A 16338-nucleotide genomic window follows, 5' to 3' on the forward strand; every position below is an offset into this window, starting at 1 on the left:
CATTAAGCAAAGGCTAAAATCAATTGTCATTTTCAAATAAGCCAGTTGCTACATGGTGATATATTGTGCATGGATCAAATGCTCTTGAGCTGCAGACACCTGGACCACTACAATCACAATAAACTTATCTAGCCACACCTTTGTCAACTGGTTTTTCAATTAAGTTTATTTTCACAAAAAAAAAACAGTCTATTCATTGAACTACAGTGTCTTATTCTTTAAGAATAACTAAATGAATCCTGTTCACTCGAATAGCTAGGTTACTGCAATGCTTCATTGTGCAGTTTCTAAAGGTTGCATTTTTTTTTTGTTTGTTTGCTTGTTTCGGGCACAACTCCCCCAAGTGGAAGTTAGAGTTAATTCACTCTAAACTGGTTTTTCTGACCAAGGAAAACTAAAATTTACGTACTTCCGGGTCATTTTCATCTCGGAGGGTGGATTTTGCATGTTGTGTGGCGAAAAGAAAGCAGCCCTGCATCGACCACACGCTAACGTGTGATGTTTATTCCGTTTACATTTTACACATGTTTTCATAGAGTCTGGTATTTTGGTGGACGTATCGTCTTCTTGCAGTTGCCGGGGAGCGGAGCGGTCAAGGGGGTAAGAGCGAGTCAACTCTGCCTGGCTAGCTGGCTGCTGGGTCAGCCGCTGCTGCCACTAGAGAGGCGGACTAGCTTAACTTAGCTTAGCTTAGCTTAGCTTGGTTTGGCTTGGTTTAGCTTAGCTTAGCTCGGCTAACTAGTGAAGTTTCTCAGTCACAATAATGTTCTTTAGTTAGCCAGCTGTCTAATAAAATACCTAACTGCTACAAAACAGTGAGTTAATTTTGTTCTTGTATGTTAATTTTATATAAGTAGCTAGCTATTTTGAAAAAAATGTAGCTATATAATATATATATATATATATATATATATATATATATATATATATATATATTAGTGTCCCTTATTTTGTAAAGCTTAAATAACTTGCTAACTAGCGAGCTAGCTAACTGTAAAGACGTTTTTCCCCCAAAGTTGACTGATAACCAGTGAGTTGATTATGAGTGTGAATTTGGTAAAGGTTTGTGGAAAATCACAGGCAGAAGGATCATTGCGCCAGAAAGTTCAGTGAAAGTAATTATTGAACCCTTGTATGTATTTATTATCGGTTGATTTCTGCACAAATGTAGCCGCTGCGCACATGTTTATCCGTCTGTTGAGCGATGTAAGGTGTCGAGTTTAGGTGTAGTGGGTCGACTGGGTGTGTGCTATTATTTTACTTAACGGTTTACAGATAAATGTATGTCTTCGGTTCAATACATGTTGTTATTTAAATAAATATAACCGACACATGTGTAGCACAACTTTGGGGATAATTTCAGTATTTGAACCATGCGTTGTTTTTTAAATATTCTCCACCAAAAAACAAATATGTTAAAAGCATTGCATAAGTGTCAAGATTAACTTTTCTTAATTCCTTTTTATTACTGCAGTTCTTTAGACATTAAAAGACAGATTAACTATATTTCAGTTTTATGCAAAATGGTACTACTTTACAGCCTTGTTTAGTTGAGGCCTGCTAGCAAACATATTACCACAGCAGTAGTTGTTACACACATTGAAGGTATTTTCTGTTATTATGACTTTGCAAAGAAATGAAGCATATTATTTTTTTTACTCTGTTTTTGAGGCTCTTGGGTTTTTGTTTTTTTAAGGGACAATGTCACGGCCACGTTCAAGATCACCTTTACATTCAAGGTATTTGGTTTATATTAGATGTATTTAGTTATATTTCTAGCAATATTCTTTACAAGTTTTTGCTACTTTGCTGATATGGTCCTTAATAACTTAAGAATTCATTTTAACAGGACTGCAGCTTTGCCTGGGAGGATAGCAGATGGATTCTATGGTGAGCAGTACCATTCATCTGTGCATTCTGGTCCATGGAGAGCTCCGGAAAATGTCGGCAAAGTGGAGGGAGCCACACATTGGGATAATGGTCCTTCTCAAGGAGAGGAAGAGGTGGATCACTGGGCTAAGTTTATTGAGGCCATAGGCCATGCTGGAAAACGGAGACCTTCACCCATGTCAAGATACCACATACAGGGTAATGCCCAGAGTTTTGAAGAGAAACCACCCCATTCTCCAAGGAGGTTGCCTCGGGAGAGGTTGTCGTCCCCTGAACCACCCTATGGCACAGAAACACATAAGAGGATTCCATCTCCTGGCCAAAGGAGGAATGAGCCTGATTTCATTCCTTTAGACAGGCACTTTTCAAGAGATTCTAGTCCTAGGCATTTACAAGGAAAGAGACGGGACAGAATGGAACATGGATATCTTAATGAAGGACGAGAAGATAGATATCAGGAGAGAAGCTCTTTTTCAGAGAGGTACAAGAACACACTATATGACGCTCTGTTCATCCTTCTCGATACATCTGAAGCAGAGGACAGGAGTGTAGAATTCAGTCATTCAATTTTCTATAAATATTTGAAATGTAGACAAATTTTCCATCTCATTGTATTTTAAAGGTTGACATAAGTACATTCACTCTAAGAGTAAAATTTCACAAGCTTATTTATTTTTCATCCTAAGCAACTCTCACTGATCACTCAAAATTAATAATTTGCTGGATAGAGTTTCTCTCTTTTTAAGTGCTATGTGATCATTTTCAGAGATATCTTCAGTTGCCTTGGATGTTGCGTCCACAGTTTAAAATTGAGTTATTGCTAGCCTTTAAAATGGGCCAGTGATTAGGAAGCGTTTTCAGACTTTGGTGTAGCTGAATGATGACTGGAATTTTTAAAAATGTGAACCATTGTACTTGCTTTTTCAACACAGGTCACTGAAGTCAAAATATAGGGACCATCCGCCACATCCTAAAAGACTTAGAGATTTGGATCCACAGCATAATTACAGTGTTTCACACAGGGGCTTCAGTCCACATAGTGCTCCTGTTATAGTGGAACATGACCATGGAATCCTAAAGCGTGACACGAGAGGTAGAGACGCTTCAAGGAGCCGTGACGCAATTCGGAACCGAGATCATCCTAGGATCAACCCAAGAAGCAATGAAACGCCAAGGGATCGGGATCATCCAGAAACGGAGGAATTGCAAAGGGGAAGAGATTCTTATCGAAGAAGTGAACTCTCTAGAAGCAGGGAACTCTCTAGAAGCAGGGAACCTTTTAAACACAGGAGGGATCACGGCCATCATGTAGGAATGTCACAAACTAGACAAGGTGGTTTGGCTAAATACCACGTTCGGGAGGAAACGAGTTTGCCTCACTCTATTGTTGGTGGAGGAAATCCCATGCAAAGGCCATCAAGACACAAGGAGACGCCGAGAACGGAGCCACATCTGAGAGAGCCCTATAGACAAAGGGCAAAAGATTTGAACAGTGATGTGGACTTGAGAGGAGACAGCATGGCCAGAGTCTCTAGTCGTGCATGGAAGGGAGAAGACGTGGAAATGCATGCTGGTGGGAATCATGGTGGTGTGCTGGATCAAGGACGGATGTCAAAAGGAACTGCGCATAACAGGAACCTAAATGTTGCTCCTATGGCCAGGATGGATTTAGCTGAGCATGAGACTCTGAGGATCAAAGTGGACATGAGTCGTCCAGTGGGTCAGAGCAGGTATAGTATTGCCACAATAGTTCTTCGGGGTATGGTTGAACGCTCATGCATCTTTTTCACTGCACTGTGTGATGCTACAGCCTGAAGACAGTCAAAGCCATTTACCTTATAAGAAGTGGAATACAAATGTATGACGGCAACGTTTCCAGAGTTCGGACCTTCTGAGCTTCATGGAAAGTTCTACATTGATGCCATTCCACAGTTTACTTCTTTGTGCTGTTCCACAGTTGCTTTTTTGTGATCTTTGAAATTTGTGTGTTCTAAAACCTGTGCACCTTGAGCACACATTAGACGTGCCACAGAATTCTGACAGGTTGATTCTGACGGCAGTACCACCTGACTCAGAAAATGATGGACTTTACACACCTTCAGAGCTACTTTAACCTCACGTACTGTAACACAGGTTGAATGCTGAATGCTTCAGAAACACTTGGCTCTGTCATGTGATTGTGCATATCCGTGACGGAATGGAACATCAAATTATTCTGGCTGACGGAGAGCCATCCTATCCATTGGTTTGAATAATAAGATCAACACTGGACAATGCAGCTGGAACTCAAGCCTGAATTGTGGAGTTGACCTTTGCAAGACTGAGCAGTGAGAGGTGTGAAGGAATGATTGTTTCTTCTCTACTGATGCTACTGAAGAACTCTAAGGTCTGCATGGTAGCAAGTGAAGAGAGTGGTATTTAAATACGCCATTCAGGTCCAGTGCTTGTGGAAATGTACTACAACAGTCACAGCAAGAGGAAGTCCAACTAATACAAACTGATGAAATGCTGGGGTACAATTTTTTGTGAAAATCATGGACTGATGAAGATCTGAAGTTGAAAGTGGTCTTGATTTGTGGAATTTTTGCACTGATCATTTAGGGATGTAGTTCTGTGTGGATGCTAGTCAGATATCACTGGATGCGGAAAGGGTAGTGTGTATATGTCTGGTTCCTTCGTTCAGTGTTGAAGCAAAGAATCCATCAAGTGAATGATCCACGATGCCAGTAGAAGACATAGTAAGTGTAAGGAGTAAGTGCACATGACATTGAAAGAAGACTTTGACCAGTGAGATTTATTGTATTGTGGTGATGGGCCAAGGATTGATCAGCCAATGTCTAGTCCTGTAGAGGAAACTGAAGATGATGCATCTACCAAAATACCAGTACTTTTAAGATTATGAAAAAAAGTTAGATATTACCATCCTCTCAATGATACTGACGGAAGGTAAGTCAACAAATAATTCGTTAGTCTCTACTAATTTTATGAAATAAATTTTTTTGTTTCATATGGATTTGGGGATTAAGCCCAAACAGCTTTAACGTATTTGTTTTTTAATGGAGATGTTTTGGAACTTTGGACTGACAGTATGGGCAGCAACAAATCAAAGAGCCTTTGAAACCACCATCTAACATTCACATTCTTTTTGAAGCAAAGGAACGCTCTGAAGGCATAAGAATAAAAATTATTCTGGATGAGATGGAGCCTTTGATCTGAGCATGAGGTCAGATGATTTGGGATACTGGATATGTGTTGGAAATGTGTGCATTTTGCAGGAAGCTAAGAAGTTGCCATTTCTACAATTATCGGTAATATGCGAACCTGAATTCTTAAAAGTCTGAGCGTCAGAGTGAAAAGGGATCATCGTGTACAGCAACAACATTTTTCCTCATCAAGGACTGCCAAGCATTTGAGATTTACCATGTCAATTACCAAGGTGATCTGGAAGAAACAGGAATACATTTTTTATCTAAATGGATTCATGACCATAAATTCCTTATTTGTGAAATTGTAATGATGAGGGGATCCATTTTTTAATCAAGGAATCCTGCTGGTGGCATTTTCTTATTGATGTGGAGAAAAAAGTTGAAAATTATTTACCTGAATGCAGAACAGAGGGTATGTGAATACTGGCATTTGAAGAAATACAGTAGTTGATTATTTTCACAGAAGACAGAAGACAAGCACAATTGTCCTTCACTTTCTCCCCGACATCTGCAGAGAGAAACTTTACACAATCCTGGACGTCAAAGAATTAAAATGTCACTGTATTCACAAACGTGTGGGAGTTACTCAGAATTTGCAGCACATCACATCTCACCGAACGTCTCCTAGTATCCAGGTTAAAAAAGGATTCCAATTTTCTGCAGAACCTAAGAATAAATTGTCCTGTGTCTCTTGTGATTGGATGTGGTCCTTAAATCTGAAGACTACAGGAAGAGGACAAGATACTATGGCAGATTCTTGCTAGATTGATGCTTTTTGGAAGACATTTCTTGAGGTTGCCTTCATGTTCAATGAGCTAAAGATCTTCTGCACCTGTTTCTCTGGCTAACATCTCACTGAAGTTCTCTGACTGAAGGAAAATGGAGACTGGAATCTGAAAATGGAGTGTGAAAAAGATACGTGAACCATCACCACCAATCTGAAAATGGAGTGTGAAAAAGATGCATGAACCTTCACCAACCCCATATGATTAAGCAGTTAGTAAAGGTTTAAGGGAGCTCTGACACTTTATTAGAAACACCTACCCAATATCCAGTAAAGTGGCTAGTGAACATAGATACCAGGTAGATGTTTCTAATGAAATGAAAAGTCTTGCACACAAAAAAAGATGGGATGTATATGCAAAGGATCGCTTGATCCAAGGCCATACTTTAGATGAAAACACAAAGGCGAAGTAAGCTTTTTGAAAAAATTAAGCACCCCCCCCCCCAAAAAAAGTCACCTCCACCAATAAATCCATTTTGTGCAGTGTCATAAGATATTTATTATAATATTATGTTTATTATTATATTATTATATTTATTATTATATTTATTTCTTTTAGCACCCAATAATGTATTAGATTTTTCCATCTTATTTGTAGTTGCTGGAGTTGTTTTTGAATTGACTTTTTAAATATAACAACTTTATAGACACAGAGAAAAATCAACTATTTTCATTTTCCTTCTGGAAAGTTTAGGTTGCTCTTTGGCTGCTGGTAATTGGTAAATGTAAGGTGAAGAAAACTTGTAATACATCAAGATCAGTGGCGGATGCTGGTCTTTCAAGGAGGGGAAGCACAATTTCGGCCAACATCATAAAATGTGTCGGTTTATTTATACGTAAATTCTACCCTCCGTTCCTTTTCAAGAAAATGATCTGTGACCCTGTCGTACCAACAAGAAACGTTTCTTTCTTCGTTTCTTTTAATGAAGAAAATGCCGCTAAGAGGATTAGGAAAATCTCCGGTTCAACTCAGAACAGAATGAAAATTAAAAAAAATAAAATTAAATGCTCCCGCGGAGGTTTACACCAAAAGATCGATGATTCGCTCATTTCGCTGTCAATCAAAAAGGGATTCGGCCTCAGACAGATCATCCAATCATCATGCAAAAGCTGAGCATCCGGGCCAGCCGAGGCCAGCCCACTGCCCCATAGACCCCCAGAGACGCTGAGCGTCCGATGGGCGGGACAAAGCCCAGCATTTATCCAATGACTCGTCTTGTTTCGCTGCACTCTTCGCTTTGCTATTGAACTCTGTAGACGCTCAGCGTCCACACCGTTTAAAGCACCGTGAAGCTGCGGGACTGAGTGAGAGGAAATCCGCGTCGTTACCAGTGACAAGAAGCTGATTCTGAACAAAAGTTGAGCGCGTTGTAGTGCATATTTAGTCAATGACGTACACACAACAGTATATGTTTGATCACTTATTTTTTGACATTTTAGGGGAAGCTAAGCTTCCCTTGCAGTCTTATAGCAATCGCCACCGATCAAGATGTAGTATTAGTGAAGTCATCATCTTTTTGATTAAACAAGCCATGTAACTTGTTGGAGTAGTGAGTGAACATGTTGAGCATTATATAACATTTAATCTTCACCTGTAGCAGACATAATTATAGCAGCACATTCCTCTGACATTAGACTGGTTTTTAAGACATTTCCCTACTTCAGATGTGCCTAACTCCTGTCCTGGGACACCAACAACTAGCACAGTTTGATTGCCGTGCTTGGATGTTTATAAATTCATTAAATTACCATGTTTAATATGTGTGTTAAAGCAGGGCAGGGATATAATCAGAATGATAGCCTCTAACTGTAAAACAATATGACCATATATGGCATAATTTGCAGTATGGGTTCAAGGTTCTGCTGTGTTCATTAGAGCAGTCCCAATGGTCCTAAATGTTGTAATTTCTTTAATCATCTGCCTTTCTGATTCCTTTGTGCAGCCAATTGGGCTATTCCTCAGAAAGGCAGTTGTCACTCGATTTGGTCAATGTGGGTCGACAGCGTCTTGACTTCCTGCCTTTGCTGAAGCATTCTGGAACATATCAGGAGTCAGCAATGCATTCTGGGACCTTTGCTCAAGAGATCATTACTTTGGTACATCAAGTCAAAGGTCAGATGCTGTTGGATTAGTCACGTTCCTTACAGCCAACTCAAATGAGACCAATTTCAAATAGACTTTTTTGTTTATTTTTTTATTTAAAATGTGTTTTTTTTTTATTTATCCCATATTAGAAAATTACTTCCAGGGTCAAGGGATTACTCTTAATGAGCGGTTCTCTAATGAGCAGCATTATTCCCTAATGGATGAGGATGAGTTTACAGTGAAAGGGCAAGAACAGAAGGAAATGGGTCCCAAAATAAATAGGTAGTTTTCTCCTATATGCTTACAACAAATTTCTCATCACGTTAATACATGATAAACTATTTTGAATCTACTGTGCTTTCTTATTCATGATTCTTTCTTTGCAGACCACTTGGTATCACACCATCAGACACTCAAATTTTCTGCAAAATAGGACCTTTGCAAGTAAGTCATGTGTGTTTTAATCTGCATGAGTGCATCTTATGTTGGTGATTGTAGTAAGATGGTTTCCAAAAAACCTTTTTGTGTTAGGCACAGAGGAGACGGCAGATCACTGATCCTAGTGATCTAAGATATGACCTGGAAAGACGAAGACAGCAGAGGCTGGAAGGTGTTAAGATTACCATTGCTGGAGGAAACTTCTCCCAGATAGTGTCCCAGAGGTATGAACTTTTAAAGATGCTTTGTGGCCTTGCTATATATTAATAAACAGTTTTTTTTTGTTGCTCTTCTTGTACCCATTTTGACACCAATCATAGTTTAAATTCATAGTTGTTTAAATTTGTAGTTGATATTCATGGGTAAAATTCACCTCTTTTATTGCTTAGTCAGGAAACTGAGTCTCCATATGTGGAAGAGAAAGTCTCCGTTGAGGCCGATCACTTGAACTGGTCTGAGCAGGTGATTAAACAAGCAGATGAATAGAACGACATTTCCTCTTGGCCTTGTGCATGTTGTATGTTAAAGGGTGATTCATTAAGGATGTTTTATAATGTAAAAACACTTTCTCATGATGCAGATTGATTCTGGTCAAAAACTGCCTGTCGGACACAATTTCAAGCGCTTCAAGAATAGACTTCGTCGACAAATCAGAAATGATCCAAACAATGGTAAATAATGACATTCACACACTTTTCCCTGCATTTCTATGCCTATACATCTGAATTTAAAGGTATATGGCAACATTTTCTATATAATACAAATTATATAAAAAATGGTGTGATGAGTAAACAATTACTGAACTTTATCATAATAACGAGCCTAGTTTCACTGGACCACCATTTAGTGCTCAGTGTGAGTTTGTCAACAGTTCTGAAATTCCTGGCGGTGTCTGAAGGAAGTATAGAATTTGAGGTCTTCTATGTCTTACTGTTGAGTAGAGATTTCAACATGAAGTCTGTCTGGCAGTCAGTTAGCGTGCAAAAAAATCATTGATAATATGTGTAAACCTCATTAATTACATATTAATCTTTATTTCATTACTTCTTTTTATAGCGGAAAGGACAGGCGATCCACTTTAATGTGTTGTCAGTGTTTAGTTATTGGCTGAGCTAAGCACTTAGCATTCTCTTGCATGCTTGTTTAATATTGATGCACAGCTGAGAGGTTCAGTAAATATAGAGATGGGCTTCATTAGTGCGTAGCATAGCGATGGCACCTTTCCAATAGGCACCTTTCCATTCCAATTCAATGTCAATACTGAGCAGTTACCAGCAGAAAATAATGGATCAGATATTGGAGGAAAAATAAGAAACTAGTTCCTACCTAAATCCTTCCTGAATCTAAAGAGGAAATCTCAGTAAAAATTACTGTTTTAAATATATTGTTTCTTACAGGCGGCAATTGGTGAAGAGTGATTGGAGGAGTAGGACCTCAAGGTCATGACCCTTCTAATAACACTCACTGCTGAAAACACAAGTATGTCAGGACAGTGGCTGGTCTACAGGTGTTTTGTTTCTCGTTGATTCCTGATCCAGATCACAGCAGGTTCCAGTGTGTAAAGATGTATTTTTTTTTTTTTTTTTTTTACACAAACATTAATTTTGTTAGGCCTGGTGTACTGTGAGATCCATCAGCCCCTACGCATATACCTGAAATGTTTGTTGCCCTTTAGCTAACATGCCCATATACACCTATTGAGTTACTGCCTGTGGGGAGGCGGGGGTGGGTGGTTAGCTAATCTGTACAGACAGCATTCATGGGCTTGTATGTCATTTGGTAATAGACTGCCCTGCCTATGTCCGGGAGAAATGCTGTTTATATTTTATTTGAAACTAGATTTTCTGGATTACAAAGGTGCACCAGCGTTGTACTTGCATCTAGCCTTTTAACATGCAAGTAGACCAGACATGATCCTAAATGAAGTGTCATTAAACTGTTGTTCTGTTAAAAAAAAAAAAAAGGTAATTGATTTTTCATATGTCCAAACACCAAAGCATATTTTGTTAGGCAAAGGATTAATAATGTGAAGCAGTTCCAGTTTGAAGCAGTTTAAGTTTGTTTTGTGCCTTGTTTTACACCATCAATCTGTTGCATCCATCATTAATAGAACTGAGCTTCAAGCACAGCAGTGTTTATTTGACATGACCATCGTGTGCTGTTTGATGTAGTTTTGTATCAAATAAATGTAAACAGAAAAACTTGTTTTACTACAGACAGTAGTGCGCTTGCTTTGTTCATATTTATGTATCAAATTACATGTTTTTTTTCTATTCTACTGTCCATAAGATTCTGCTATGAAAAATGCTTTACCAGAATATGATACGTCAATGGGTTTTGTTGAAAATCAAGTACACCAGTATGTTAGTAATATTAACCTGTTCTCCCTGACTGGGAGGGTTATTAGACCTTGGTGTGGCTGCTGTTGCGTGTGGAAATACTGAACAAGCTTCTTCCACTACGAGGCTTCATCAACATGCAATTAACTGGATTTGAAATGAAAGTTGGGTAAGATCTACATTAAAATACGCAATTGTTAATGGTCACTCAAGCATGTCCCATGTTCAGATTTATTATTGTTGAGGTCAGCATGAAAGGATTGTTCTCCTGAGATACTGATAAAAACATAACGTAATTCAAAGGTTTAAGCTAATGTGGAGGTATTTAAGATGCGTTAAGTTTGATTAGCCAGCAGTGTTTTGAAAGCATAAAAATTAAGGTGTAGTTCGCTCCATAAATCTTAAGATTCAAACTTAACATTTCAAGTGCAATTCAAGTGTCAATATGACACTCAGTATTTCATATCTAGTTATTTTTTATCGGAATATCTTAAATAAAACTAAAAAGAAATAAAGCTAAACAAGAAGTCCTGACATAAAGGCACAAGAAGGTGGTTGAGATTCAGTCATGGCTTCCGTTACCCACAATATACTCCACTGTGTCTTCCTTATGTTAACCATGGTGACAGCTGTTAGTGATGAACTCCATGGCTTATTTAGTTTCCAGTGTGGAAGTTGAAAGTGCTTCCTTATTATCACTCATCACATGGCAATGGCTTGAAAGTCACCTCAGCATTGTCCTCCATAATAATGTCATATCTGCACATGGGTGACCTGGGAAACAATAAAGACAGGTAAAGGGACCTTTTGTATTTTACATGACAGGATTTTACCATTGGTGGTTAGGTAACAGTTAATGCAATCACATTGTCTTTATATCTCTACTTAGGACTCATAGGTTATAGTAAGGTTGAAAGGCCATGGTACATGGACCTTGAGGCAGAGGTTTTAATATCTTTTATGTCAATTAAGTGCCAGAGAATACAAAATCCAGGACTGGAGTTTGGAGTTGAGTTCTGGAGTAGAATGTGTTCATTACTAATTGTGTTAATGATGAGGGACTTGATATCTGTTCATTCTTAATCTGCCTTCAAGGTTTAATGGAACTTTCACCAAAGTGCTTACCTGTCTGGCAAATCCAGCGGAGTTATCTGAAGGTGCAGGAGCCGAACCTTGTAACGAGGTCCGATCAAATTCCCAGTGACGATCCGTAAGGAGATCTTCTGAATGGGATACAGGTCCTCATCGAACTGGGCCAGCATGCGGGTGGCAGTGTACAGCTCGAACCTCAGCAGTTTACTAAGCAGCATCAGACAGGTGGCCCACCACATGAAACATCTTCAAACGGGTCTATGCAAAATAGTTCAGGCGTGTTGTCAAGCTACTTACTGGTCAATCCTGGTCTCGGTTACATTCTTCCCACTGTGCATGCGGAGGGTAACTACCCCCCATCGCAAGTAACGATTCCAGGTAATCATGTCCACCCTGTAGTTCGTCTCTGTTATAGCAAGAATGAAAACGTATGTTTTTTTTAAGAAGAACATTTGGTGGTATTCTGAGAGAAAGGATTCTAATGCTGACTTACTCCTGTAAGGAGGTTCTGCTGTGGTAGAGAAATAAACCCTCGTTTGACCCAGTTTTAAGAGAGTGTCTCTCCATTGGCTCAGGTCATAGCCTAGAGAAGAATCACACAGATGTTAAATTGCATGAATTATCCTTCACATGATTGTTGACGATTGGTGATGGTTGATGTTGATGAGTTGTTTGATGTTTGAGTGTTATGCTGCATGTTTCTATTACCCAGAACAGGACAGGAAGCTGGTTTAAAGGCCTCACACTGCAGACACTGTCCATGAAGGAAATCACTGTAGCTAGAACACGGGTAGGCGGTAATTCTGCAGGTGTGGTTCAAAGCACACAGGTAGAGAAGAACCGAACGCTGGTGGTCACACACAAAGTAGGACCTCCCTGTGGAGAAGAGAGCGTGGGCTGGTGATGAACTCTCCAGCAGTTCCTGTATTTCTGGAATTGGCTCGACATTGTTGCCACACCTGTAGCTAATTAGTGCCTTTGTTCTGTGTGTCACTCGAGCTGTAACGTAGATTTTGACGAACCTGAGAAGATGGTCTTTGGGCATCCCGGCTGGTCCAGTCCTCCATTGGCATAGAAATCAATATGTCCAAGAGAGCCTCTGAGGCCGAAGGCTGTCAAAACAAATACATTAGAAACTCTATTTATATCTTGCATAGTTTGCATGGCTGTGATTATTCTATCCAATGTGCTTGCTGCACACAAAGCCATTGTTGTATAAAGGTTATTATGAAACCAGGACAGAGAGTATTCCTCACTGTCAGTTTCTCTATCATCTGTAATGTTTTGGTTCTGGCACTCTGGATCCACACTGTCTACCCCTCCTGTAGTTTTAGGCTTTATGCACTTACAGTTCATGTCAGTGTGTAAGACATCTACAAACTGGGCATCAGATGGATCCAGGCGTTCCTCTGGAGGGACACCTCCAAACATCGGACCCGCTGGGTCTAGACCTGAATATATTGAGGCAGAACGTTTCATCATTGTCTGATTTGGTTATGTGGCTTATGTTGAAACATGCAGAAAAAAGTCCCCAGGAGTTTGTATTATGGAAAAACCTTCGATTTGAGTCGAAATCTCACCTGTGATCCTACCTACTCTCCCTCCCAGCAATGCGCCTATGTACCCAGCCACGTGTGCCCCAAGGCTGACCCCTATCAGGTGGACCGAGTCCAGAGATGCTCCCTCATCCTGAAACAACATCGAACGTGTATCTCATTGGTTGCCCAGACATGCCTGGCCACCCCCCCACCAGACCCGACACACACATCCCTCCCGCTCACCCTCATCCTCTGGAGGAAGCCGGTGATATTGGCGGCTGTGTAGCGGCTGTTTGCCACGGCGGTGAAGTAGTTGAGATTGGCGGCGCCACGATTCCAGTCCACTACCAGCACGTTCATGTCGGCTTGGGCCACCAGCAGCCGTGTGATGTGGTCGATCCAGACGGGCGGTGCCCCGGTGGGCCGATAGCCGTGTATGATGAAGGTGGTGGGCCGGGTCACATTAAACAGGGGCTCCCTGGCGAAGTTGTGGTGGTGCAACTCCTGACCACATGCCAGGTTGGTACGGGTATAAAGCAGCAATCGCACATACAGACTGGTGCCGATAAACGACTCCCGGAAGTCCAAATCGGTAAAGTTGTCACAATCATTGTCTTGACCTGGTGACAGCATGTGTTTGAATGTAAGAAAGATGTTTTCGCTTTCAGTTTATAGTGGTGATCCTGGTCATGTTTAACTGACAGTCACTTTGTATACACAATTAGATCCCACACTTATGAGATTATTAGGTCTTTTGTAAGCAGTTGTTCATACACATTTTACTAGAGATTTATACAGATCTATTGTTTTATCAACAGTGCACATATACACAATTCAAACCTACAAGACTTTTAAGTCTTTAAAATTCATTCAAATGCATGAATGAAGTGAGCTGACCCAGTTCTGCTCAGTGAGTCCACCTCATCACCCACATTTTTCAACCTTAACTTGCCCCACCATGGCTATCATCCTCTCTCTTGCACCAAACCTGGGCAAGCACAGAGCCAGGTCTCCTCAACACTGCTTCTGTGTGAAGAAGCCGTGCTAGCTCTTGGGCTCAGAGAGCTGATGGCCTTTAGAACTGATCTGGCCTCTGTAATTATCAGGCACAATTGGATCAAGAGGCTATAAAAGAAGCAGATCATCTCACCTAGAGCATCGTGTTCCTCTACAGGCCCTGCCCACCTGACCCTCATGCTGTAGAAAGGTCTGAGGTGATTACACAGGGAATTACTACAGGGTGGGACCCCCCCCCCCCCCCCCCCCCCCCCCTCTGATCTTCCTGGCCCACTACATTCTGTTCACACACTATATACAGACTATACATTCTATTTTGGCCCTTAAGATCAAGTATTTGTTCTGTTTCATACCAATGTTCTATCTTTCTATCTGAAAGTGATCTTTAAAGAGTGACATTTGTTTTGCATTCAAAGGTGTCCAGCAGGTGAGCAATGACACTGAGATGGGCTAGTGAAAACCAGAACTGCTTCTTACCTGTGCAGAACACCAAGAGGACCACCAGTCCCAGAAGCCGCCATAAAGTCATCATTGAATCACAACAGAGAGAGAGAGAGAGAGAGAGAGAGAGAGAGAGAGAGAGAGAGAGAGAGAGAGAGCAGGAGAACAAGCTGAAGACACATAAGAGACAATTGAGAAGGCCCTGTAGAAAAGTGGAGACCCGGAGTGTGTGGGATGTCCAAAGCTGATTGGATGAGATCAGAGTATGTTTAGTCTGTGGGTGGTGCCCCATGTGTTTAGTAGGTCTGCCAAGGACCTTTTTAGAAATAGAAAGATTACACATTGACAACTGAACAATTAATAGAATGTAGGATAAATGAGTTACTGCTGTATTATCTGGGTATGCTTATGGAGTGCTGTCAATATTCTCAAGTCCACCTGCATTAACATGGCAGGAATCTGCTCCTGTTAAAATGTAAATAAATGTGCCATATTTTGTCAATTGTGATTTTTCACCACAATCGAAATTTGTCCTCCGCTTTTTACCCATCTGTGCCATTAGAAAACACACACACACACACACTAGTGCTTACTAGGGGGCTGTGGTACACACATGTCCAGAGCGGTGGGCAGCCCTAGCCCGGCGCCCGGGGAGCAGTTGGGGTTAGGTGCCTTGCTCAAGGGCACCTCAGTCATGGCCTCAGGCCTAGGAATCAAACCCATGACCCTCCGGTCACAAGACCAGTTCCCTACCACAGGACCCCTGCCCCAGTCATGGTCACTTGCTTGATCTCATAATTCAGAGATGAATCAAATGTTATAGGAAATTGGTCCTCTGAAATTGTGTCTAACGTGAAGTAACAGAAAACATGTGATGATATGAACTTTACATTAAACTTGTGAGTAATTACTATTTCAGTTCCCTAGCCTCTCATTACATGCAAAAGAGAGACTCACTGTGACTATAGTGACTGGATAAGCCTACTGCTTTTCAGGCGATTATCCCACTGTAAGAATGACTTAGGTGTACAAAGCCAGGACAGCGTTCATTGTTGTTTGAATGGCTTTTGTGTCTTAACACGGGTGCGTCAGTGCAGTACTAGCATCCTGGTTATCTTGACTTGAGTATAGTGAGTATAGTGAGGCTGCCGGCTAAACACAGGATGAGTCCAGTTTTATACCTCAAGAGTTTCAGAGCCGTTTGTACCTTTCTGGACATTACTGGACAGTGTTTATTGATGCCACAATCCATGATCCATGCCATGACAGTAGCTGAACAAATACTCTTATCAGTGACAAGTGGAAATTTTAATGGAGATTGTCTTATGTGCACTTGGCAGAATACAGAATCAAATGGAGGAGACTGAATTAATGAAACTGACAGGACCCAGCTCACTGAACCAAGGCTTTCCATGACACACCAACTGGTAAGTAGTTCTGTTCTCCTCTTCCGTGTAACCATCAGACAACCACACGCCACACAACCATAAACTGGCAGATGTATGAA

At 40.7% G+C, this 16338-nt stretch overlaps 2 protein-coding genes across 3 annotated transcripts; one reads left to right on the forward strand and one right to left on the reverse strand.

The window, feature by feature from the left end:
* The first annotated feature begins 403 nt into the window (after nt 1-403).
* Nucleotides 404-10619, forward strand: LOC143519708 (uncharacterized). Of its 2 annotated transcripts, none has more exons than XM_077013425.1 (11): nt 404-600; nt 1697-1739; nt 1850-2371; nt 2823-3620; nt 7824-7993; nt 8116-8248; nt 8353-8410; nt 8498-8628; nt 8794-8866; nt 8985-9075; nt 9802-10619. In XM_077013425.1, the coding sequence occupies exons 2-11, from the start codon at nt 1702-1704 to the stop codon at nt 9813-9815; spliced, it is 2028 nt and encodes a 675-aa protein (XP_076869540.1). In that variant the 5' UTR covers nt 404-600; nt 1697-1701; the 3' UTR covers nt 9816-10619. The 2 variants fall into 2 exon arrangements, with proteins under 2 accessions (XP_076869540.1, XP_076869541.1); XM_077013426.1 differs by lacking the exon at nt 404-600 and adding an exon at nt 1390-1605.
* Nucleotides 10620-10827: 208 nt separating this feature from the next.
* Nucleotides 10828-14993, reverse strand: lipib (lipase, member Ib). Its single transcript, XM_077013427.1, has 10 exons — nt 14868-14993; nt 13617-13993; nt 13416-13524; nt 13185-13286; nt 12858-12947; nt 12544-12711; nt 12329-12418; nt 12133-12241; nt 11869-12042; nt 10828-11517 (listed from the first exon to the last, which is right to left on the reverse strand). The coding sequence occupies exons 1-10, from the start codon at nt 14920-14922 to the stop codon at nt 11439-11441; spliced, it is 1353 nt and encodes a 450-aa protein (XP_076869542.1). The 5' UTR covers nt 14923-14993; the 3' UTR covers nt 10828-11438.
* Between the last annotated feature and the right edge of the window lie 1345 nt (nt 14994-16338).

This window comes from Brachyhypopomus gauderio, chromosome 7, assembly GCF_052324685.1.
Source record: "Brachyhypopomus gauderio isolate BG-103 chromosome 7, BGAUD_0.2, whole genome shotgun sequence".
NCBI lineage: Eukaryota > Metazoa > Chordata > Actinopteri > Gymnotiformes > Hypopomidae > Brachyhypopomus > Brachyhypopomus gauderio.